This window comes from Pelodiscus sinensis, chromosome 1 (genome assembly GCF_049634645.1).
Source record: "Pelodiscus sinensis isolate JC-2024 chromosome 1, ASM4963464v1, whole genome shotgun sequence".
Lineage (NCBI taxonomy): Eukaryota > Metazoa > Chordata > Testudines > Trionychidae > Pelodiscus > Pelodiscus sinensis.
The window spans coordinates 266,222,951-266,249,449 of record NC_134711.1 but is presented as its reverse complement, the minus strand read 5'-3'; the positions used below and the strand labels follow the sequence as shown (position 1 = coordinate 266,249,449).

The following is a 26,499-nucleotide window of genomic DNA, read 5'->3' as shown; positions in this document are numbered from 1 at the left end:
GTCAAAGAATGTCAGAAGAGGTACTGAGCTTCTATAGTGTCTATACATAAAAGTATGAGTGGGTTAAATGTTTCTATTACATCTAGCGATGTAAAGAGCCATTAAAATAGTTAGCTGGTTAAACTATTAAAATTATACCAGTTAACCACTGGCAAGCCAGCAGATGGCAGCCTGGGCTGGGATCCCACCAACCTTCACCACCCCATCCCCAGGCTGCTTCCACATTGCTAGGGTTCCACCTGCCCGACATAGATATGGACCTGCTTGCCACCCTGACACATCTGGGATCCAGCCAGTTGGCCTCTAGGCCTGCTCCAATCTGGTACAGTTGGCCATCCAACCAGTTACCCAGGAACCATGCGGTAAGCCTAATACTTACCAGATAAGCTTTTACATCCCTAATTAGAGAATACAAAAATTAATATTGCACGTCTTCAAAAAGCAAAACATCTGAAACCAATTGTCAGGAAGGAAGAAGGGAGAGAATCCACTAAAAGAATGTGAAAAGAACTGGACAGCCAAAAGCAGAGTATCCTGCAAACAGCTGCGCTATGGTTTCTTACCTCTTCATATACTGAAGTTGGTCTTTATTTCCCTTCTGTCAGGGCTGTTCCCCACTTTGGCACTCCAAGTACAGAAGGTGAGGGCCCACAAGAGAGCTTCAAAATCTTGCCTCTACAGGTTACAAAAAAACTTCCCCCCCAAAATCAGAAAACATAGATTTTGGGGAATCGCTGCCACCATCAAATGCTTTTTGATCCCTAATAACCAGGAGTGAGTACTTGAAATCACCCCTAGGGGTACACCCCAAGCTTTTTTGCCCTAAAAGAGCTTGTAAAAAAGAAAAGAGAAAAATAAGCTGCAGACTCTGGTAGCTGACTCCTCAGTCAGAGTCATGCAGATACTGTACACACAGACAGACCTTCCAGGACACAAGGATCAAATCATCGCCTTAAAGTGATTTTTAATACAAAACAAAAGATAAACTTGAGAAAGAATACTTGGTTGCTAGATGTTATAGAGCAACTAAGGAAAACAAATTAAAACACAGAGAAGAGTTTCAGCAGAATGCTTAGATGGTAGTAAATGGGGAAGGGAGGCATAGAATCTCACAAAGCAGTTCAAACCAAACCACAAAATAAAGGAAAATTACCCAGAAGGTGACTGGATTCACTTTTCCCTTTACTTATTTCCAATTTTCTCTTTGTTCAGTCCACTCCCATGCTCTGAATTCCTTGGAGACATAGTAGTCCTGCCTGGGTTTAAATCATTGTGTCTCTCAACTCCTGGTTTCTCTCTCCCATACAAAGGAAGCCAGCAGGGAACCTATATCCAATTCAAATCTCAACCCTCCATCTCAATTGGTTCTCTCCTTGGCCATCACCTTTGTAGCTACCTGAGCATAATCCTTTAGTCACCGGGTGCTGGTCAGCACTTCTCCAGTCCATTACACCTTCTATACTGATTTTTTTTTAAAAAAGAAACACTGACACAAAAAAGTAACAGTTTAGAGTCAAAAAGAGTAGCCATATCATTTAGTGCAGGGGCGGACAATAAGCATCCTGGACCAGAGTCAATTCACTAAGGTTAGCCTCTGGCAGGTCACCAGCGATTTATTTATCTTTGCAGTCACAGGTACCACCACTTGCAGATCACTGATCACTATTCCTGGCCAATGGGAGCTTTGAGTAGAGGTGTGCTGGTCCACACCACTTACTTTAGGTGGGAATGGCTATCTGTGGCCAATGAGAACTGCAAGCTGCAGTAAATCGCTGGCGACCTGCCAAAGGCTAACCCTACTGAATCGCCTCTGGCTTACTACCCCATCTTAACTAGTGTGACCTCCTGCATATCACTACAGCACCACCTAGCAATCATATACTAACACAACAGCACTATATACTAACACAACATCGTCTATAAAGAGGAAAACTGGTCGTATCACAGTGTGCTTCCCACAATACTTATCGCTTCACAAGATTGTGGAGTGTAATATCTTTCAGGTTCTATTATAATTTACATCATACACCAAAATCCAGCCTGCTAAGCCTCCAGATCTGGCCAATGGCCCATAGGGAGCTCTGGCCAGGCTCCCTGCCTGCTTTTCCCCCCGGGCTGGCTGCGGGGGCTTGTGCGTATGAGCATTGCCACAATGAAATTGGAGAATTGCCCCAAGTCCCTGCATAATGCCAGCAAATTAGATAATCCCCTCCAAAATATATGTTCCTTGTCTAAACATTAAAATGTTTAAAAGAAAACATTAGGAAGCAAGACTACAAAAACACACAAAATGCCCTTTAGCATTTTTAGGTTTCTAGTCAGGCTGGTTTCACCTCTTCATTTGCCAAAACAAGATTATTCTTATTCCTAAAGCTGCATATATAATCGCTATGCTCTCACTGTAAACCCCACAATTCAAGTCATATGACTTTTAAAATTACTCAATAACTCTTTCCATTTTAAATCCCTCATCACTCAGTGTATCACTTTAAACTGCATCAACTTCAGAAGTAGTTATTCTAATTATGATTTTCTATATCTTCTTCCATAAAAGCCCCTTTCCAACATTTACTAACAATTTTATAATGAATCACTGTACTTGATTCCTCCACTATTTTAGTAATTAAAGAATGTGTAATACATTAAGAGTGTGTCAACATTTAATCTCTTAAACCTTCTCAGAATTTCTACCACTGACACCCTTTTAAAGTACAGTACCAATCCCTGTGTAATACAATAGTTTTACACCGTGTGCACAAGATACGGAACTAGAAATAAATTCATTCAGCTACTGGTGAAGATTAACATCACAATAATATGAAGTGTAAGAATGTTAAGGAACAGGTATTTTGCTAATCAGGTAGTCGATACAATTTGTACTGACTACATGATCAATCAATAAGGGGAGGCTCGCGGCACAGCAGTCCCAGACTGGCACGAGCTGGTACTGCTCGGTCCTGGCTCACACTGGGTTCAAAAGCCCATTTGCAGCAGCCTGGACTGGCCACGAGCAGGGGCTGCTGCAGCAGCAGCGCATCCACGGGGAGCCCCAGCTGACCTCTGGAACCCCGCATACAGGGGTTATTGCCAGAGCAGCCTCCACCATCCCTGATAGGCAGCAGGGGAGGGGCAGGGGAGGGGCAGGTGACACTATGGAGATGGTGCTAGAGGGAACTAGCTTAAGATGGCTCCCCCCCCCCCACTGCTCCTCAGATAGGGGCAGCAAGGGGTAGGAGCTAGTAGTCAAGTACTTCACTCGACTACCAGATAAGCTTAGGCTTGTCAAGTACTCTCATCCCTAGAAAAGAGTAAAACTTGATGTATAAAAGTCACAATTGAAGAGTCTGCTACTATTCTCAAATTCTTGAATATTTTCAAGTATTGAAAAAATGCATAATTTGTTAGAAGCCTCATATCTCTCGCCAGAATTTGGTCGAGTAAATGCATCATCTCACCCACCTTGTCTCCATTATCTTGGGATCAATACAGTTGCAACAATACTGCATTCAACAGCTTTTGTCAGTTTTCCAATAATATAAATGATCAATGTATAATGTAATATAAATTGGCGTTTTAAACCAGAAAAATCAACTCTTAACAGGCTAGCAAATCTTATTTTACAAAAAGGAAGGAAAATGTGGTCATACAATGCATGAATTTTTCACAAGAAACACCAGTAGCTCACTATTAGTAGTACTGTTATGTAATCTATAATTCAGTCTACAGGCAGTCCCCGACTTACGTGGATCCGACTTACGTCGGATCCCTAGATACGAACGGGGTGAGACAACTCCCGCACATGCGCAGCAGCATTCCCGGGGCTCGCTCACCTGGGTCCTAGGATCCTCCTCCTCCTCGGGCCGGCTCCGACTGGGGTCCCGCAGAGCTGCCGGGCAGAGGAAAAGTGCCTCCCCACGCCCGCTGCCCACCCCCCTGCCAGCAACAGGCTGCCCCCTCCCCTGAGCAACAGGCTGCCGAACAGCAGACAAAAGCAGCCTCTCCGCCCCTCCTCCCCCTATACATGCTGGGCTCCCTGGGCAAACAAAGACTCCACCAAAACAAACAAAGTGCTGGCCTCATTGTGTTAGCAAAAAAAGGACCCTCCTCCTAGAACCCTGGGTGGTGTGTGGAAATAAAGCTATTAGCTCAAAGCATGGTGCAGAGCTGTTTGGTATTTGATGAGTTACTCCTTTAGTCCTGAGTTTGTCACAGGGACAGAAATAGATGTGAAATCTTCTGAACAGGGGAACAGACAGCAAAACAAACATTAGAGGGGAGTTAACCTTTCCCTATGCTATCCAAAACTAAAAAAAAATGTTTGGCTAGAGTTTCCCCTACAATAGGTACCAGTTCCGACTTACATACAAATTCAACTTAAGAACAAACCTACAGTCCCTATCTTGTACGTAACCCGGGGACTGCCTGTATTGTTTCTGGCTAAATATGAAAAACTGAATTATAGCACTGTTAGCAGTTCACTGAAGCAATGAAACTAAAACATTTCTGAATCTCAAGGTAATAAGCAGCCTAATGTTTTCAACAATGACAGGTAATGTTATTAGTGTGCAAAACAAGCAGAAGTTTTCCAAGTCTGAACACAGTAAGCAACTTTGTAGACATTCATCAAACTGTGCAGAGTGGGGTAGGAGGAAGAGGGACAGTGCATGTCCCTTCCTCCACTAATATTCCGTATGACATTACCACAAAATACTCCAGTCAGCCCAGTGGTGCGCTGTTCATCGGAGAGAGAGACTTTAAGTCAGACTTCTGATGAAAAACAAACAAACAAAATGTTGTGTTAGCGGGGACAATTTACTACAGAGGATGTGCAGATATCCATCAATTTGCTACAGAGGATGTGGAGATATCCATTAAAAGGGTTGTGTGCTGGTCTAACTAACAGTATCTTCTGGCAACCAATCCAAAAAATTGATTCAAAACCAAGAAGCCAGATTCTTTTCATAAGGCAGTGTAGCATGGAGGAACAAACAAAGGTTGTCCTAAATTAAGAGAAAAGCAGCTACTAATTAATGTTAAATGAATATACTATATAGCACTGGAGTAAAAACTTGACTGCATTTTTAAAAAATTACAATTTTCAATAATACATCTAAATTAGTGTACTTAGAAAGGTTTCAAGCCACAATAGCACTGTTTCCTAATATTGCAATAATCATAAAAAGAGGGTAAACTTAGATTTACCAAAGTTAATTTGTCTTAACGAACCTTAATTATCAAGAAATTTGATATTAGTCATAGAGCTATGTTGAGTTCTTCTAAAAATGTACTTAATGTGCCATTAGCAGAATTCATACTATCTGTATTTTTACAGATTTTAATAACTAACCTCACATAAGAAATATGAAACATCTTTACCTCTGCTTCAAAACTTACTGCTGAATTTTTTCATCATATGGCACATCACTCCTATGACAACTAGTACAAATAACAGGTGCATGTTTATTCATAAATTCAGTACAAGATTATTGAATAATCTATATTTAATTTTGCATTGGCAGTGCTTGGTCAATCTACTATTGCTTTGATTTCCAATTTGCCAAAACAAAGTAAAAGTCTTATTTTTGACAAAATTTTGCTCATCAGAGACATTATTTGCAGCTTCATTGTTAAAACAGAGTTTCAGTATGCACTAAAAAAATTTCTGTATCTTCATTATGCAAGATTAGCATATTGTGCCCCAAACTACAGTACTATCTGAATACAGAATGAAATTTCTGAGACTTTACAAGTCAACTTCTATATTTGGTCACAGTTCAAATATTTGAAATGGGTCCTTTAAGAAATTACCTAACTTATTTTAATAATAGAGCAGCAAGCTTTACAGTTAAAACCTTACATGCAGTCAGTTTAATTAAAACCTAATATCGTCAAAGTTATTAACTAATGCAGTGGTTTTCAAATTATGGGTCACAACCCAGTAATGGGTCATGGCATGTCAGGCACTAGATCTCATTGCTGCAAGGTGATCAGATGACCAACAGGAGTGCTAAGGCAGGCTACCTGCCTGTTCTGGCACTGCAGACTGTGCTGTGCCCCAAAAGTGGCCAGAAGCAGACCTATTTCCTTGGCGGGGGAGAGGGAGGAGAGCACATAGGGCTCCGTGCAATGCCCCTGCCCTGAGCACTAGATGTGTCCTCCCATCGGCTGGGAACCTGCTGCTAGCTGCTTCTGGGGTGCAGGATGGTCTGTGTTGCCAAGAGAGGCAGGAAGCCTGCCTTAAGTACCAGCGCCTTCCCCCTCTCGCCCCCGACTGCACCACTGACTGGGAGCGCTCAAGGTAAGCCCCTCCTACCCCAGTCCTGATTCACCTCCCTGAAGGCAGTTTCCTCCTACACCCCAAAGCTCTCCTTGTCAATCCCACCCCAGAGACCCCATTCTAGTCAAATTATGTTGGGTCAGTGGCACCAACAATTTTCTTCAACTGGGTCATGAGAAAAAAAAGTTTGAAAAAAATCACTCAACTAATGCATCTAGTTATGGCTAAAGTTGAATGAAAAAGGATACTTTTAGCAAATATTTTAAAGAAAGATCCGCCTTGTTTTTAATAAAAAACATTCAAAAATCTAGCTCTACTTATGACTACAGACAGAGGGAGGTTAATAATTTGGGATATACTTACTATTGTGACAGAGGTAGCACAGACTACCACCATTCTTCTACAGCAGGGCTACTCAACACATGTCCTGCAGGCCATAAGCGTCCTGCTGCCAGTTTGTTTGAGGCCCGCAGCACAGTTTGAATTTATGTGGGGCTCAAAACACGGTCAATAGGCGGGAACCAAAACAAAAAAGTAGTCAATATAATGGCCTTCTGTTGATATGAGTTTTAGTAGTTAAATTCCTGGACTTTCATTGCTCACTAAAAGTGCTGTCATATGGGTGTAAATTGGGTAAATATTGCATTTTATTAATATCAGCAGAACTGACAAATGGAACCTGTATCTTGTGTAGTCTTGCCTTAATCTTTGTATTCATGCCCATCAGTGTGAAATAAGATATTTGCATATATATCTGCATGTATATGAAATCACACTTAAGTTGCAGCCCTTGGCATGTGCCGTATCACTGTGGCCCCCGGGACTTCCAATGTTGAGTAGCCCTGTTCAACAGAGAAACTGCATGCCACAATTCTTTGCCAGTGAGACACATATCAGGGTTTTGGGGATTTTTTATTTTGTTGTTCTTGGTAAAGAGTTCTGATTAGGAGATTGCTTAGCTGTTTCCAGTGCAGTGACAATAACTGTCACTGCTTTTAAAAAGTTCCATGGATGACACTAGCAAATTAGGATCAAATTCACAAGTGCTCTGTAGTTGCTTGTACAGCTCTAATGACATAAAGCAGCTATAAACCTTACTGACATGGCTAATATATTCTGGCTTCTTTGTGGTGCTTCAAAGTGATTCAAAGAAGCCAAAATATACCAGCGAATCTGGCCTTAGTTTACAATTTCAAAATAGCTTAAGACTAATATACTACACATCTTTAACACAGCAAAACCATTAACTATCATATTTAAGTTTGTTTTGTCTTTTAAAAATGTCTAACATGAACCTCATTTAAAAATAACTATGTTAAACCAGAGTTTCAATAGACACAATGTATCTGGGATTTCATAGTAAAAAACAGAACAAAAGCATTAATAATTCCAAAACCAACCATTATAACCCCAAATATAGACAGTGTTACATTTAGAAGAAATCCAAATTTGTTAAAGGTATGAAAACAAAGTTTAGACACCAGAACAATATTAATTCTACTCTCTCATGACACCTTGCAATAACTACATAGTTAAGGGTGAACTTGAATCCCCTAAATTGAATGTTTGTAGTCCCAGAACAAGTTAAATCAATGTTTAAGGCTCGTGATATGAAAACATTAAAACAGAAAAATATGGAATCACAGAATAGACATAACAAGAACAGTAAGATTTACAGGTGCTGTCTGAAATATTACAGTTTCTTAGTTATACAGCTTAGATAGAATCAGGTGGTGTACAAAAACCTCCACTAAGATCAAGGGCCCAGAGCCATCTAGTGGCCATCAGATAAATCAGAAGGTTGCATTATTCTTGTGGTTTGCAAAATTACTTTTCTCTTGTAGACACAATGGCTACAATTAATTACTGGACCTCCCGTTCTTTTGAAAGGGGGAAATAATTAGAAAAAGCAAATTCAAACTATAAAAATGTTTCACTGACATTTACCAATCAAGGCTGATTCACGAAGCTAGTATTTCCTTTGCGACTAGACTCTGCTCAGCCTGTCACAACTTAATTCAACTTGAGAATAAAGACACCATCCTTCCAGCTCCTGTACTTAAGTGGTTCTCCAAATGGAGACAAGAAAACATGTCACTGAACTCCTCAGCAATCTCCCCAGAAAAGAATGAAGGATGCACACAGATCCCACTCACCTGGAAGATGAAACCAAAGCATGTGATCACAATATTCTCCCACATCACAAACGAAGCAGCCACCAGCCTAACAGGCTAGGGAGAGGCAAGCACCCTACTCACTCCTGCCCTTTCATGTGGTGGCTCCAACACCAGGCTTCCCAGGAACTCACTGCTTATTCAACACAGACTCTGCAGCTGTCATGTAGCTGGCAGGGTCTAAGCTGTCAATATGTGCATTCATGTCTGTCCCCTTCAGTGCTGAATGGGACAATCAGGCTCTGCAGCTTCCGCTTCCATACACAAGATGCAACATTTGCACATCTCTAAACTGCTGCTCTCAGCAAGAAACAGCCACATATAGGGCTAAGGTTGCTATAATCTCAAATGGAGCTGTAAGCATTTTAGTTGGACGAAGCCTCATTCTGTCCTGCTCCCAGTTCTGGGCAGTACCCCAGTCCATACTATCTCAAGAGCATCTCAATACCCAGCTTCATCTGCAACAGCAGCTGCTGCCACTTCATGATGACCCTCAACCCCAGCAGTTAGAGCTTGCAGTATCAGAACCCAATTTGTGCCAGCTACCTTCCCCCCCCCCTTCTCACCCCAACAACCCCACAGGATTCCACTTAACTGACTCCACATGGAACCCACATCCAGCCTCCCCTTTTCCCACCACTGCTGCAGATTGTCCCATAAAAACTTTGAGAGCTGTTGCTGCGGAGTAGGATGACTTGTAGTGTGCCTGTGCCCCATCTCATTTTCCTACCACTTCACACGCTCCCAGTGCTACTGCTGGGCAAGAAAGCAATCTGGTGTGATAACTTCCATCTCTGATCCTGCATCCCTCCCACTTCCCCCCAGCCTGTGCATTACAAACCATGGGGAAGGGTACCTGTCTAGGATGACAGAAAAGGGTTGCAGGATGGCCTCAAGACAGGGATAAGGGTTTGGGGAGTGGGGCTTCCCCGGGAGCCTTTGGCAAGGTATTCTGCATGAAGACAGTGTACCTGGCCAAGGGCTGAAGGGGAAGCAGACTTAAAAGGGCCATAGGTTTTCAGAGAGAAGCCATCTTGCCTTAAGTCAAAGTACCAGGGCAAGGAACTTGTCCTGGTGAGGGAACAGTAACTAGAAAATGGGCGCAGTACATGACTGTCCATAACAAGATTGAGACTATGCAGCTTTTAGCAACAAGGCTGTGTTGACACTTTTGCCAACAAAATACTTCTAAGCTCCCTGCAAGCAGCTTTCGCTTTGTCGGCAGGAAAGCACACCTGCCAACAAAGCAGTGCTGACACTTGCACTTGCCGCAACAAAACTTTGGTAGTCCAGAGAGAGGAGATTTAAGCACTCATGAACAACAAAAGTTTTGTCAATCAATTGCAAGTGTAGTCATCATAACCTAAAACTTAGATGGTGGGTCTCACACCTGCCCAGGAATCTAAGACACCAGCTGTGTAACCTCTCTGGGTGTTAAACAATAAGTGTAAAACATGCCACGGCAGATCCAGTTGGGGCAAGCACTTTGACTGCTCTAGAGAACTGGACAGGCGCACCCATTAAGCACCCAATGAGCCGGCTGGCAGGGATTACAGTTGCAGAGGAAGTGCATTACCCACCCAGTAATAGACAGCAAACTGGATGCTGCCTATCAGAATCACCCTGTCATTAATAGTTACTGGGCCAGGCAATTTGTTAAAGAGGGACTCCAGAATTGAAGAAAAAAAAGAAAGAATTGAGCTCTGTTCCCGGGGCGCACCCTGGGGAGGAGTGTAAGAATATTATCCACATGGTAGTTCTAATGGGGGGCGATTTGCCTACCCCACAGCCCCCAGGGGGTTGGGGTTAACACCTAGCTCGCTCATTGTATAACTCTGGGTCCTGGGGGAAGGGGCGGTACCTGCCCTTTGACTCAGGACGGGCACATGGCGAGTGGGTGCATTATCTGCATAGTTGGGAAACCAGGGATTACCTGCGCGGATGCTCTAGGTAGCAACGGGAAGGGATGCACCCTGATACATTCGTCCTCTGTCCTAGGACCTCGCTGGCAACTCAAGTGAAGCCTGTATGACACGCCAGATAGCTGGCTAATGGCTGCAGGGAGGGCGGCCCGCCTGGCGCGGGAGGACGCGGCCTGGGGGTGCGTTACCTGCTCGGGTGGCTTCCCGGATCCCTGTCGCTCAGCGCCGCCGTGTAAATCTTCCGGTAGGTGTCTGCCAGGGCCCGGCCCGAGAGCAGCAGCTGGTAGCGGTCCCGGCAGCCCGGCGGTGGCGGCCCCGCCGCCCCTGGCAGCGCGCCCAGCCCCATGGCTGAGCTCTCCTCGGGCCCCACGGCCCCGGCCAGGCAGGAGCCGCTGGAAGAGGAGAAGCAGCAGCCGCCCTCGGCCCCTGTCTCGGTGGCACCGGCGGCGGCTCCTGCGGCGGCCGCGCACATCCCCCTCCCCGCCCCCTGGCGGCTGAGCTGCCTCCCGCGGCGAGACACGGTCACAGGCGGCTCCCGCTGCCCTCACCGGCGGGGCCCGGCCATGGGGAGGCCACAAACGGCAACGCCAAGCCGGGCGCTGCTCATCCGCCCGGGCCGGGCGCGGTGACACCTGGGCCTCGGGCCGCGCAGCCGGCGGAGGCCGGTCCCGGAAGGGCCGCGCCGAGGAGCGGGGGGCGAGCGCGTGTATCCGCTGGCGTCCCGCGGGCCCCGCGCCGCTCGCTTCCTCCTCCCGCTGCAGCAGGGGGCGAGGCCGGCGCCGCGTCCCCTCCTCCCCCCTCGGAGTGTCTCCCAGCCGCCGCCGCCCTCCGCGCAGCCACCTCGGCCCCACCCCCCTCCGAGTGTCAGACACACACACACACGGCGCGAGTGCGCAGGCGCGGCAGCGCCCTCCCCGGGAAATCCGGGAGCGCGCGAGCCTGTCAGTCTCAGCCGCCCCTCCGCGCGTTGGCACCTGCTGCGCCAGAGCGCCCCGGCTCCGGTACCCAGGCTGCAGCGCCGAGCGGCGGATAGCGGGGAGGCGGCTGCGGCTTACTCAGCCCTCCCGCGACCCGGTGCGTGCATGTCTGCACCATACAAGCGCTCCCCCGGCTGCCTTCACACGCATCACACTAATGTCTCAGAGCTCAGGGCTGGTAGGCACTTTGTGAATTATGCAAGGCGTGGTGTGGCCAATTTTAGCAGTTGGGTCTTCAGGAGAAACACGAATTGATACAAGGATTGGCAACACAGTGGTCAGAGCTTTATGTCTGCAGTGATTGTTACCGTCGCAGAATTTAGTCCTGGATACGGGGTCTCAGCTTTTGTTTTACTACAACTACATTTATAGGTGCAGAAATAATCTAAGGTGAGCCTAATCCAATGGGAGTTTGCTGAGTAGGACACAATGCATGTGAGAAGAGACAACTGTCAAAGTTTTCTAAGCCCAAAATTCATCATTTCTGCGATGGAATTTCTATTTTTGCTGCACCAAGGAGCCTGGTTTATTTATTTTTATCTTCCTTTACTACTAAAGCCTGCCTGCTGCGGCCTTTTTGTTTCCAGCTTTCCCAGCAAATAATACCTATCTGGATAAAGGAGCCAAACAAACAATATCAGATTTTATACAATCCTAAAACTGGAAGAAATCTCCTGGGGTCATCAAGTCCAGTCCCTGGCAGTCATGGCAGGACCTAGAATCATCTAGAACTTTCCTAACCGCTGTTTATCTAACCAGCTCTTAAATATCTCCAATGAGATTCCATAGCCTCCTTAGGCAGTTTATTCCCACGCTTAATCACCCTGACACACAGCTTTTCCTAATGTCCAACCTAAACCTCCCTTGCTGCAGTTTAAGCCCATTGCTTCTTGTTCTATCGTCAGAGGTTAAGGAGAACATTTTTTCTCCCTCCTCCTTGTAGCAAATGGGAGAAAAATACTTCTAAAAATGTTTAGGTATATTATTAATATAATCCAGATGCTGAGCGTCTTGAAAATGTGCGTATTTAGTAGCATGTTGTACATGTGTGTGACATTAGTGATAACAAAAGATTTGAAGAGAAGGATATTGGCATTGGAGAGGAATTGTTATAGAAAGATCCTGAGAATAGGATGGATGCAGAAGGTTACCGATGAGGAATTATATAGGAAGATACAGCTGAAAGAGAATCTACTGCAGAAGGTTATACAATGGAAGTTACAGCTATTTGGGCATATCTGCAGAATGAAAGATGAGCAAAAAGTTAAGACCCATTCAGCATAATGGATGGTCTGAATAGGAAAGGTGTACCCCACAGAGAATGGGAAGATGACATAGTAGATTGATGCGGAGGTAGTCCACAGACACTAAGCCACTCCGCACTGGACAGGGAAAGATGGAAGGAAATAGTGAGGGAGGCACTGGACACCAATGGGCTCTGAGCCCATGGTTGTTGATGATAAGGAGGAGTGGGGAACCTCTGGCATGTGGCCCAGACCCTGCCCCTTGCATAATTTCATCAAGCCTGCAGCAAATCTCTGTGCCATGGGCTGGAAGCCCTCAGCCTCGCAATTTGCGTAGCTTTTTCCACTCCTTTTTTTCGGAAGAGGTTTTTCCAACATTTGGCCTGTCTACACTGACATCCTTCTTCCTTGTAAAATGATGTTTACAGGGATGCCGAAAAAGCGTGTCTGCTCTTCCAAAAGAAATTTCAAAAGAGCAGACGTTCCCTGGATGCAGCAGAGTTTTTCCGGGATACTATCAGTATCCCGGAAAAACTCTTTAGTGTAAACATAGTCTGTGAGTGCAATCCAGGAAGCTCTGCAGGAAGCTCTAATTTTTTTGCTGGCACCATCCCCACAGCTCCCATTGACCAGGAACCATGGGCATTCTCTGCAGGGGCATTCTCTGCAGGCAAGGGCAACACACTGAGTCACTTCTCCCCACAGCCTGTGACCATGGGGACATGTGCCGGCCACTTCCGAATCTGGGACCTGCTGTAGATAAGCACCCCACACTCCCTCCTGAACCCTAATCTCCTACCCCAGTCCTGACCTCCTCTAGCACCCTGACTCGCTCCCAGACCCTGTACTAGGGATGTTAGATATCAGGTAATTGAATAGTCGAGTAACCACATGAATTCTTATCCGTTACTTGACTACTCTGTAGTCACTGGGTGGGAGGCAGCAGCCAGTGTGCTCTGGTCCCACTCCTGGGAGTTCCCTGCCATCATGGGCTACAGCCTTTTTATCAGAGGCAGTAGCATGGGGTGCCAGGCAGGAGCTGGTCTGTGAAGGGAGCCTGTTTAAAAACCAGCTCCCCATGCAAAGCAGCTGTCTGCCGCCCTGCACTGCTGCCTCTAGATCAGATCTAGAAGCAGCAGCGTGGGTTGGCAGCATCTTCTGTTCATGGGTGTCCGAGCTCCCATGGCAGAGGCTGCTTCATGGCAGCCTCCCTTGCCCCTCCCCCCTGCCTTGGCTTATCGGTTAATCGTATAGTTAACTACATATAGACTTCTCCACCCTGCCCCATCCTAAGCCCTCTCCTGCACCCCAAATGCCTCATCCAAAGCTTTACCCTAGAGCAGGGGTTCCCAACCTTTTTTGGTCCCCGTACCCCCTTGGCTTTTATTAAACCTTCCCGTACCCCCTATTCAATATGAAAGGAAATAAATTTTAGACTCTAGAATCCACAACTTTTTTCACTAACACTACTACTTTTGGAATATTTCAATTAGTTATTTACCAAATATTCCCTGGACCCCCTTGACAAGCTTCTCGTACCCCCTGGGAGTATGCATACTACACTACAACCCTCTACCATATCCTGGATCCCCCCCTCCAGCACCCTGAACCCTTCATTTTTCGGTTTTCAGCTTTCCTGACTTGATAGATTGGATGCCATTGCAATTTACAACAATCCCAAAGCATAGGAAAAAAACAAAGCCTCTGTGCCCCCCTCACCCTGTGAGGCTGTGTGGCCCATGCCTTTTTTTTCTGAGGGGTCAGTAGTTAACAGTAGACTGGTAGGAAAAAGTTTCCATACCCTTGATACCCTTTATAATGCCTCATTAATTCGGATAGCATTTTATAACCATAGATAAAGGCATGTTCCTTCTCCCAAAAAGTTAAAACTCTAAGGCATGGGTTCCCAAACTGGGGGGCATGAAGAAATTCCAGGGGGGACATGAGGCAAGGCAGTCCCTCCTCCCCCAACCCCCTCCAATCAAGTTTTCCAGCCCTGGTCAAAGTTTCTTTTTTTTTTCCCCCTCAACAAGTTTTGCTGCTATTTTTTGGAGTGGGGGCTTGAGGGTTTTTCAAAAATCAAAAAGGGGCCTGATGCCGAAAAGTTTGGAAACCACTGCTCTAAGGCCACTTCTACACAACATACTTTGGTTGTAGCAAGTTACATTATTCATTGTAAAGCTACTGCAATTAATATATAGCTCATGCATGGGCATATTTGGCTGATTGCTTCCCTCAGAAAAACTTTGGATACTTTCACCTATCGAGTTTGTAAGTCCTTCCCCTTGTGCATACTCACCAAGAGTGCCTGTTTTGATGCACAGTGCAATGCATCTCAGGTATGCATCCAGTATGCCACACTCCACTATCTAGCACACTGTCTTTTGGAAAATGCATTACAGGCAGTCCCCAGGTTACGTACAAAATAGGGACTATAGGTTTGTTCTTAAGTTGAATTTGTATGTAAGTCCGAACTGGCTCCAGATTCAGCCGCTGCTGAAACTGATCAGCGGCTGACTACAGGAAGCCCTAGGCAGAGTTGCTCTGCCCCCGGCTTCCTGGAATCAGCCGCTGATCAGTTTCAACAGCGGCTGAATCTGGACTCCTGGTTCAGAACAGCTGGGGCACTGCCAGGTAGGTCCCCGCAGGACCAACCCGGCAGCACCCCAGCTGCTCTACCCCAGGCGTCCCGCAACAAAAGCCTGGTCTGCTGGGAGGGGGGCGGACTAGCTGAGCCCCCTCCCCCCCCCCAGCAGACCAGGGAGCCCCGAGCAAAGCCGCGGAGGCGCAGAGGTCCCGCCGCCTCTACGGCTTTGCTCCTGTCTCCCTACTGTGCTGGAGAGTCCCTCCCAGCACACCAGGGAGACCCGGAGCAGCTTTTCTCGCCCCGGAGGACACGGTGGCGGGACCGCTGCGCTCTGGGCGGTCCCGCCGCCCGCGAGCTCCGGGGCGAGAAAAGCCCCGTTCGTAAGTGCGGATCCGACATAAGTCAGGGACTGCCTGTATATGGCAGAAATGGGTTATGCATGGGTCATTTGGAACAAAGAACCAAGCTCCCATCACACAAATTTTTCCATCCCATAATGCCATCCATCCCCATTGTTTTTGTAACTTAAAAAACCATCTCAGAAGCCCCTGCAACACTTTTCACTGTCTATGACAGAAGCATTGAGCTCTACAGAGCCCTGCACTATTGTCAAGAATGTTGCAAATGGAGGCTGCACAATCCCCTGGTACTTGAAGATCCACAGAAATAACTGAAACGCTGAGGGATATGGTGGATTATTTGAGAAAAGATTGCTAAGGAACATAGCAAAATCCTAATAAAAGTTGGTGGTGGTAATCACAGACCTTTTGTAGATGATAAACACTGCTTTGAGGCCTAAAAAACAAGCACTTACTGAAGATCACATTGTATTACAGGTTTTGGACAATGAGAAGTGGAAAGGCTACACCCATGGATCTGTGAGCCAAGTTTGCCCCAGCTCTCTGGTACAAAAACATCAGGATGGAAGCCGCACTGACAGTTGAAAAGGAAGCTTTGCTACGAGTCAGTGGAAAATTATTTCCTAGTTGTAGAGTCCACACTGGAGGCCATTGCCATGTACTTGTGTAGAACTGAATCATCTCCCGCTGCACAGGACTGTGACTCAACAACGTGCAGGACATAATAGATAGATCTGCCTCAATGTGATTCCTGAATTGCAGTGGGCAGAGAGATGGCCATCCACATATCTGTTCTGGTACCAGCCCAACTTGCCTCAGAGTACATCAACCAAAGGAGATATTTTATTGACTGTTATGCAAGTGTTCATGGATCACCAGGAACACTTCACTGACATGGACATGGACTGGTCAGGGAAGTTGGATGAAACTCACAGCTTTAAGAACCAGAAAGCTGCAAGAACAGATATTTTTTTCCTGACAGGTGAATTGCCATTGGTTATACAGGCAGTCGCCGACTTACGCGGATCCGACTTATGTCGGATCTGTACTTACGAACGGGGCTTTTCTCGCCCCGGAGCTCACAGGCGGTGGGTCGCCACCTGTGTCCTCCGGGGCGAGAAAAGCTTCTCCCGGTCTCCCTGGTCTGCTGGGGGGGTCCAGCAAAGCTGCTGGACCCCCCCAGCAGACCAGGGACACCCGTGCAAAGCCGCCCAGGCGGCGGGACTCCCGCCGCCTGGGCGGCTTTGCTCGTTTGCCCCGAGAAAAGCTGCCCAGGCAGCGGGAATCCCACTGCCTGGGCGGCTTTGCTCCTGTCCCCCTGGTCTGCTGGGGGGGGGGGTCCAGCAAAGCCACTGGACACCCCCCCAGCAGACCAGGGACACCCGAGCAAAGCCGCCACCTGGGCGGCTTTGCTCCCGGGCAAACGAGCAAAGCCGCCCAGGCGGCGGTTTTGCTCTGGTGTCCCTGGTCTGCTGGGGGGGGTCCAGCGGCTTTGCTGGACCCCCTCAGCAGACCAGGGGGACAGGAGCAAAGCCGCGGAGCACGCCCGCAGGGGGACAGCCCAAGCGCGCCCAGGCTGTCCCACTGCGGGCGTGCTCAGCAGCTTTGCTCTCCATCTCCCTGGCCGCGCTACTGGAGCAACCCAGCAGCACCCCAGCTGCTCTGCCCCAGGCGTCCCGAAGTCAGCCGCTGCTGAAACTGACCAGCGGCTGACTACAGGAAGCCCGAGGCAGAGTTGCTCTGCCCCAGGCTTCCTGGAATCAGCCGCTGATCAGTTTCAGCAGCAGCTGACTTGGGGACCCCTGGGTTTCTTAAGTTGAATCTGTATGTAAGTCAGAACTGGAATCCAGATTCAGCCGCGGTTCAAACTGATCAGTTTCAGCAGCGGCTGACGCCAGTTCTGACTTACATACAGATTCAACTTAAGAACAAACCTACAGTCCCTATCTTGTATGTAACCCGGGGACTGCCTGTATTGAAATGCCAACAGTGAACCTACATGACCTACCGCATCTTTTTCTTTAGTCCATGAAACATACACTGGTCAGTGTGACAGTACGAAGGAGTGATTCAACTATTGCCTTAGCATGTGCAGAATGATAGCTGAATATTCTTTTGGTAGCCTAAAGGGACGCTGACAGTTTATACTCACAAGATTGGACTTCAGTGAGCTATAGTGAGCTTTCAGTGGTTATTTCTATCTTTCTGGCCTTCATAATATTTCTGAGGCAAAGGGGGGAAAGTTGGTATCAAGGTGGAAGTGAAGCATCCATCTGATGACACATGGTCTATTAGAAGAGCTCAAGATGGAGCTATGTGGCTGAGGAGGATCTTGAAAGAGCACTTGCATTAATGTGGTATAGAGGACTGTGGTCCTAATGGCCCTTAAATTTTGGATGCTATTGGGAGTGGTGTTGTGTATATATATATGAATATTACACTGTCTCTAACTGAATTTATGAATTATGCAGTGAGTTTATAAATTATTATTCTGTTTCATTTAACATGAGTTCTGTGATCCTTTGCAAATACAAACAGTGGGCAAGGCTGGCGCCATACTTCGCTGGGCCCTGTGCAATGTGGGCTCGGTTCTGAGACCCCTGGAAAGGGCAAGGCCTCAGGCAGAAGGGGCAGGGATAGGAGCAGCCAACTCTCAGCACTGCCTAGATAGCACCACACCTCCTCCAGCCAGCCCTCAGTGCTGCCTCAGGCTCTAAAGGCAATTTAAAAGGCCCAGGGCTCTGGTCCCAGCAGCTTGGAACCCCAGGCCACAGTGCAACTACCCCCTTTGCCTCGTCTTTCATTAGTGACCATGCCAGTTGTTGCTTTGGGTAGCAGTCAGCATTCTGCAACGTATATTGTGAAGTGAAAAATATTTATTTTCAAAAATAGAAATATCTTGTGTACAAAAATTGTGAAAAAGTGCAAAGGGCAATTACATGGCAAGCCTATCAAAAACTTCAGAGATCGTGGAACTAGCTAAAGTAATTCCAAATAATATTTTTGGGGACCTTTCCTGTCCTTTGAGTGAGATAAGGTAGAAAATACCAGAGATGAAAGAGGCAGGGGCTAATTTTCTCATTTGGAAGTGTGTCTGCAAAAGGTGAGTGCTTAAGAGGCAAGTAGTGCATACTCAAACTCACATGACTTGAATAAATTGAACTACTGTGACAAACAATGTGAAGAAAATAAACTTTTTCACTTGATTATATACCAATGGTTGGGTTCTGGATTACAAGCAATTAGGACTGGAAATTCTCACTGATGAGAAGAAATTTGAAATAATTGGCATTATTGAAACCTAGTGAGATGTTTTGCAGAATTGGAATGATACTCATTGGTCATAACTTGTTTAGGAAGAACAGAGTTGGTAAAAGTCAGAGAAAGCACTCTACATTAAAGATGCTATTCCATATTTTAGAGTTATCAGTAACAAAGAACCATAGAGTTCATATGTATCAATGTGCTAACGCACAAAATACAGGTGAGAATACCGAATAGAGGCTTTTACAGACCTTTCAATTAACCAGAGAACATTTCAGGAACAATTTAAGTTTCTCCTTAAGCATTTGTTTGATGTGTGGAAAGAAAATTAATGTTGTTATGGAGGAATTCAGTTTGAGAGGCATGCCAGAGATCTCATGGCACCATAAGTGAATAATTAACATGTAATTTTAAGAAGATTCTGTTGTAAGTCAAAAGACATGCACCCAATATGAGTAACTATTTTTGTCACATTATGATTGATAAAGATGAACTAATTACTAAGCTGGAAGTTGATGGTTTCCTAGGGACAAGCAATCGTTACCCGACCAAATTCAATCTGGGCAAATTGTACAGTTCCAATTAGTAATATACAGTGTTTTAAAAGGGCAAATTTCTCAAAACGGAGGAAAATTAGGAAAAAATTGACTGGGAAGAAAAGTTTAGACAAAAAATAGTGAATGAGAATTGGGAGTTCCTAAAAAAGAATGTATTTGCCTCTTAAGCCAAAAATCCACAACTCTACAATCAAGAAAGAGAGCAACTTGCACTGAAAATACATCTGGTTCAGTGAAAAACTGAAAGAAATAATTAGAAATAAAGAAGTAACAAATGTCAAATAGGGAAACGGGGAAAGAGAGAGCCATCAATATAATTTAGAAGTTATGAATGATAGCAGCTAGATAGGAGAAAATAAAAACAGGGAAATGTCCAATGTTGGCAGAGCTAAGGATCAGGAGGCACTTTTTTAAAGTATATGAGTAAAATAAAATCTAAGAGTAGTGCAGGCCTGTCCCTAGGTGGAGATGGTATAAGTGTTAATAATAATAATAATAATAAACAGAAGTGTTCATAGTATGTAGCGTTCTTCTGTATGTATTTGGAAAGAAGCAAGGGAATATACCTGTAAGCGATGAAAATAATGAAGTACTTCCCAATTCCAATAACTAAGGAGGTTATTAACATTTACTAAGGGTAAGTATTTTGAAATCAGCAGGCCTAGATAACTTGTACTCAGAAATTGAAGAATAGTTGGCTGAAGTGATCTCATGGCCCCTGCTGTTAATTATTTTTTAAATAAATCTTTAAATACAGGTTGGACCTCCCTGATCCAGCATTGTTGGGACCTGACTGGTTCCAAATGAGAGAGTATGCTGGACCAGGAGAAGTATACTGCCACCAGCCCCCAAGCCCATTACATGCTGCTGGCAGACTGCCCCGGCAAGCAGCCCTGCCTCGCTCTCCCTACAACCTTGCTGGGTTACTTGCCCAGCTACTGCTAGTTCCCTGAGTAGCATGGCATAGGCTCCAGCTCCTGCAGCAGGGCTCTAGCCCCATACAACCGGGAGCAGCCGCAGGGCTGGAGCTCTTACCCTGGCCCTGCACAGCCCCAGCACCATGCAGCCAGGGGGAGCTGTGGGGCTTTGACCCCAGCCCTGTGCTCCTGGGGGTTGCTGCCAGGACTCCGAGCCCCTGCTGCCAGGGGGTTTGGGCCTCAGCTCCATACTCTCAGCAACTGCTGGAGGCTGCTGTGGGGCTTCAGCCCCATCCGGTGCTGCCACCAGCCAGGCTGCTGACCCTGATGCCCAGCCCTTAGGCTCCAGGAACATCCATGGTCCTGCCAGAGTAGGAGTGTTGCTGGACAAGAGAGTGCCAGATTTTGGAGGTACAACTTATACATGCAAGCGGGATAACCTGAGTAACTATAGACAGTCACTCTCCTATCTATCCTGTGAAAAACAGGAAATCTCATCCAGAATTCAACTGATAAAGAATAAGAGAACAGAAGTACAGTTCGTGACAATCAACATGCTTTTATGAAAAACAGTTCGTCAAACGAGTCTGATTTCATTCTTTAAAATTACAAGCATTGTTGAAAAGTTTGGTAACTGCTTAAGTATAATAGGTGTAGACTTAATATAGTATAACTATTAGTATAACTATTGTGAGAAGTTTAACTTAATACCACATAATATTCTGATTTTTAAAAATTAGCAGCATACAAATAAGTGATGTATGTTAGATTAAAACTGGCCAACTGACAGATCACAAAAAGTAATTATCTCCCAGGGAGCCATAATCAAATGGAGATTCTACAGGGCTTGGTACTAGGCCTCATGTTATCTGGAAGTAAATACAAAAATCATTGCTTGTGACACAGACTGGTGGAGTGGTCAATGAGGACAGGGCTGTCATGCAGGGTGATCTGGAGTATGAGGTAAGTTGGGCCCAAACAAAATGGCTACGTCTAGACTGGCATGATTTTCCGGAAATGCTTTTAATGGAAAAGTTTTCCGTTAAAAGCATTTTTGGAAAAGAGCGTCTAGATTGGCACGGACGCTTTTCCGCAAAAGCACTTTTTGCGGAAAAGCGTCTGTGGCCAATCTAGACGCGCTTTTCTGCAAAAAAAGCCCCGATCGCCATTTTTGTGGAAAACAAATCTCAGCTGTCTACACTGGCCCTTTTGCGCTAACTTTTGCACACAAGGGACTTTTTCCCGAACAGGAGCAGCATATTATTGCCGCAAAAAGCACTGATTTCTTACAGTAGGAAGTCAGTGCTTTTGTGGAAATTCAAGCAGCCAGTGTAGACAGCTGGCAAGTTTTTCCGGAAAAGCGGCTGATTTTCCAGAAAAACTGGTCAGTCTAGACACAGCCAATGAGTTTTAATTCAGCCAGATACAAAGTTATACATCTAGGAATAAAAGTCCTGTTGACAAAATTGAGGACTCTCTTGAAAAGCATTTAGGGATCATAATACAGTAATTCCTCATTTAACACGGTAGATATGATTCAGAAAATAATCGGGCTAAGTGAAAACGTGTTATGCAGGGTTAATTTTCCCATTGAAAATAATGGAAAAGGTGGGGGTTACGTTTTAAGCACACGTGCGCTCGCAGCTCCAGCCTGCACTTGTTAGCAGCTGGGACTGGGACATAAGGTTGGGGAGAAAGGGGACTGGGTTATAGCGGGGAGGGGAGGTGTTTGGCTCTGGAGAAGGGAACGGAAAGCCAGTGAGGAGGCTTGCAGCTGGCAGCTGCGTTTCCCCAGCTGGCCAGTCGCTGGCACCTGCGCGGGGCTTCCCCTGTCTCCCTGCAAAGCAGCAGAGGTTCACCGCTCGCCCTGCTGTTCCCCGGTGACCCCCTCTGGCCGGATGCCTCGTGTCTGGTGAGGAGGGGGTCGCCGGGGAATGGCACAGCAAGCGGCGAACCTCCGCCTCTTCGTAAGGAGGCAGGGGAAGCCCCTCGCAGCTGCAGACGACCGGCCAGCTGGGGAAACGCAGCCCCCAGCTGTAAACGGGTGGGGGGGGCGGAGGAGAGGGAGCAAAGCATCCACAGGGGGAGTTGCTGGGGAATGGCATGGCGAGCCTCTGCTGCTTTGCAGGGAGGCAGGAGAAGCCCTGCACAGCTGCCAGTGACCAGCCAGCTGGTAGGGAAAATTGTGTTATTGAGGGGACGGGTCATGTTGTTCAAAAAATGGTCGCCCCCCAAAAAAAATTGTGCTATCACGAAAACGTGTTCAGTGGGCACGTGTTAAGCGAGAAATTACTATATTAAAACAACTCAATGTTGTTGCCTCTTTGACCCAAACAGCTAATCTAAGTTTAGAGCCCTATGTATGTTTCCCTTGGAAGCAGAAATTGGTGATGGGTATGTCTTTGATGCACTTTTGTTTATTTATTTAAAAAAAAAGGTACAACGTCTTGTATCTCTGGATGCAGAAGAAATCAAATAGCAAGAAACAGCTTCTTTTGGTCACAGCGACAAAGGCACTCTATTCAGCCTGCTCCCCACATAAAAAAAAACAAAAACAAACTTTTATTAGGTTTCTTCCAGGGTCAGCTACATGCTTTCAGCAACTCTGTCAGATTCTCTTTTTTACACAGTCTGTTTTCAATTTCCATGACCCCTACCCACTCTTCTCATGGTCACAATATCCAGCTGAACCCTTTCCCATCTTATAGAAGTTTCTGGGGAGACTATTAGGCTTTACTTTAGGTGTGGCCTCTTACAACTGACTTAAAATGGGGGACTCATTCATACAGCAGTTTAAATATGACTTAGCTTGACCCATAGCAAGGTTTCACAAAGCTTATAACAATGAGTTCACATTATGACAAAATGGTGCATGTGATCCTTGAATATATAAACAATGGAGTAATCATTACAAGCAGCCAGAGAGTGATTTTATTTTTTTCTATACATGGGTCATTTTTCTTTTGTACATGACAGTGAAACTGACGTTGGAATATTGCATCAGTTCTAATATTCATATTTTTTTTTTACCAGAGATGTTAGAAAATTAGAGATGGTATAGAAGACATCCACAGAAATGATGTGAGGGCTAGGGAAAATGACTTACCAGAAGATATTTAAAGAATTCATCTGCTTTATCTATATACTTTAGAAATGTGCATCTGAGTTGGCTTGCTCAAGAATTCCTCCTAAATGGTAACAGGTAGGACCACTAAATTTGGTGTGAAGCTTCCTCTTCTCCTAACTTAAAGCAAAATCAGGATTTGGTTGGGCCAGAAAAATAGGAAGTGCCTGGAATGGGATTGTTTTCCATAACAAATATAAGGGGGGAGGGATAGCTCAGTGGTTTGAGCATTGGCCTGCTAAACCCAGGGTTGTGAGTTCAATCCTTGCAGAGGCCCATTTAGGGATTTGGAGCAAAAATTTGTCAGGGATAGTACTTGGTCTTGTTGTGAAGGCAGGGGACTGGACTCGATGACCATTCAAGGTCCCTTCCAGTTCTAGGAGATAGGCAATCTCCGTTAATTTAACATGGAAAGGTAGGGGGTTGTTTGAAGGAATGCTATACTGCTGAGTGGCCACTAGGGACAGCCACACCACCAAAAGAATGGCTGGCTGGGGCTTGCCATCTTGCTAACTACTGGACTGAGTAAGTGGCCTCCTTGTCCCTCATCCTTCCTCCCCAGCCCATGGCCTAGTGCCAGAGCTGGGGGAGGGAGAGGAGGAAGCAAGGGGAAGGGAAAAAGTCCTACTGGATGGGGGAGAAGGCCCCACCAAAGGGGGGGGGGGGAGAGAAAAGACCCTGCCTGGTACCAGGAGAGGCAGCTAGACTGACTCATACCATCATGAGCACCAGAGGAAGCTGTGTCAGCTGTGGCTGTGTCCCTGTGCTGTGCCCACCTGCAGGCTCCAAGTCCTCAGCTGCAAGTGCAGAGCAGCCTGGGCCACCTGCTCCTCCAACCAATAAAGGGGAACTGCCACAAGCATGCTCCCTCAACCCTTCAGCACCCACTCTCCTGGGTCAGCCAGCAGTCCCCGCCTGCATTCAGAGCCTCTCACTTTTGGCATCACCCCAAAACCTAATTGCCCCAAGCTCTCAGAATTGTTAGTCCATGGGAGCAGATGTAGTGGGGGGAAAGACCTTGGGGTAGAGTGGAGGTAGAGCAACATCAGGAAAAAGAAAAAAAAAAGTCAGCACCTATGCCTATACTCACCCAGACTTTAGTCATCAGTCTCCAGGCATTCAGCAACACTCCACAAGGGCCAGTATATTTAACCATCCAGATGGGTCCCTGAAGACTTTGCTCTTCCTGAACTATCAAAAGTTACAAACAAACAAAAAAGCAAACTGTCTAGGGGCCTTTGGCAGGTCATATTCAGTGTTTTTTCAGTTTTCTGTATGTTCTTCCACACAGCATCATGCTTGAAACAGTGAGTCACCCTCTTCTGTGCCAGAACTCTTCCACAAAGAGTATAAAAAATGACACTTGTAAAATTACATCATCAAACTCAAAATGGCACCTGATGTGAGAGGTGTTTTGTTTCTGTACTAGATTCTGAAAATGTTAGGGAAAGGAATGTGTTTTATTTGTGTGAATAGCACTGAACACACTGTCAGTGCTAATCAATTTAATGTGTGAGAAAATTACTTATATTAGAAACCTTGAAAACATGTCTTGCAAGAAAATGAATTAAAAGCCAATTCACCCAACAGTAAAATGAGCTTAAGTAAAAGAGAAAAGAGACTATGGAAGAGGCCTGTAATATATCAAGAAACTACTAGACAATGAAAGACATCAGCAAATTTTATTAAAATTAATCAGAAAATATATGGGTGCCAGGTTTATATAATTTTTGATGTTGCCCAGAATGGGTCCTGCATTATGGGCTCCCCACATTTTAGGGGGATACAGGATCCAGGGAAACCTGAGGATTAGCAGGGGCCCTGGCACTGGCAGCAGTGAGCAACCCACCCCAGCCTCCTACTCCACCCTGTATCTTCCTATCTCCACCCCAACTCTCTGGATTCCATCCCCTCCCGTGAGCAATACTGGGATCTGGTAGGGCGGTGCGGAGCAGGGTGGACTGGGGCTGGGTCTCTTGCTGCTGCCAGTGCCAGGATCCCCACTAGCCCACCCAAGGCCACCCTGGACCCCACATCCCCCGAAGCATGGTGGCCCCCAAAGTGCAGGGCCCAGGGCAGTTGCCCTGGTCTGTCTTATGAACAGAGCACCTTTGAAAACATCAGCCCAAATATCAGTGGAGCCAGGCACAGATTCCTGAATACTGGTGTAGCACTGGCACCAATGTTTCCACTAATCTTTTCCATCCATGTTTGGAATAAACATTTTTTGTGCACTGAGGCATGCGTGGATGTGCACCACCAGTAGAAACACAAAACCTACCTGTTAGATCTCTGTTAATCAACTGGGTAGCATTTGAATCCCTCCTGAGGGGCCACACAAGCATACAACTTACAGGAGACATTGACAGGCATTATGGATTCGCCACCTATGCAGACTAGATTAACTCCAATGCATCAGTGAAAATTTAATTTTAGGCACTTTTGAAATTTAATCCTCACCAATGTGTCCCATTTTACAAGATCAGTACAGTTCTGAAAAGAAAACAAATTAGTGAACTGGCCTAGTGATGAGGAAAATCACAGGGCTTCCTTTTAGGTATATCGTACTAGACCTAGTACATCATCTAGCTTTTAAGTTAGCTTTACAGGAAAAAATATAAATTAACTATATTGTTTGCTTCCTCCATCTCTGCTTTCTGCTATATAGAATTGAGTTTAGCTGTAAGATTCAAGATTGAATCTTCCATGGAATCAAACAGACCTGTCACAGCATATGCACGTCCCATCCTTTTGGGTGCGAGTAGCCAGGGTGTAAACACCACCTATTCAGTTGTCAGGTCATCAGCAACCCTTGGTCTAGGGTAGTATGCCTAATGGCTATCATTAATAGGGTAACCCTTAGGTCAGGGCATCACAGTCTAATGACCAGAGTCAGAAAAAGTAACTCAGGTCAGAGTGGCTTCATGGCCAGAGTCAATAAGTTGGAGGCAACAGCCCCCTTAGGAGGACCCAGGCCCACTCTATTCCGAACTACCGGTACTCAGGATAGGAAGCCTAATCCGAACTACCTAGTCCGTGCCGCGTGTAGCCGCGGGCACGGAGTCCGAACTAGCGGACATTAAAAAATGGCGGCGCC

At 46.0% G+C, this 26,499-nt stretch overlaps 1 protein-coding gene across 17 annotated transcripts in view; it reads right to left on the bottom strand.

The window, feature by feature from the left end:
- The window catches only part of MYCBP2 (MYC binding protein 2), a 368,898-nt gene extending 357,466 nt beyond the window's left edge, over positions 1-11,432 (bottom strand). For 9 of the 17 annotated variants that reach the window (XM_075918847.1, XM_075918850.1, XM_075918846.1 and 6 more), the window contains exon 1: positions 10,562-11,431. In XM_075918847.1, the coding sequence (XP_075774962.1) occupies positions 10,562-10,845 (284 nt within the window). In that variant the 5' untranslated portion in view covers positions 10,846-11,431. Of the gene's footprint in view, positions 1-10,561 lie in introns of all 17 variants that reach the window. The other 8 variants (XM_075918843.1, XM_075918845.1, XM_075918849.1 and 5 more) reach the window with 3 other exon arrangements.
- Positions 11,433-26,499: the final 15,067 nt, after the last annotated feature.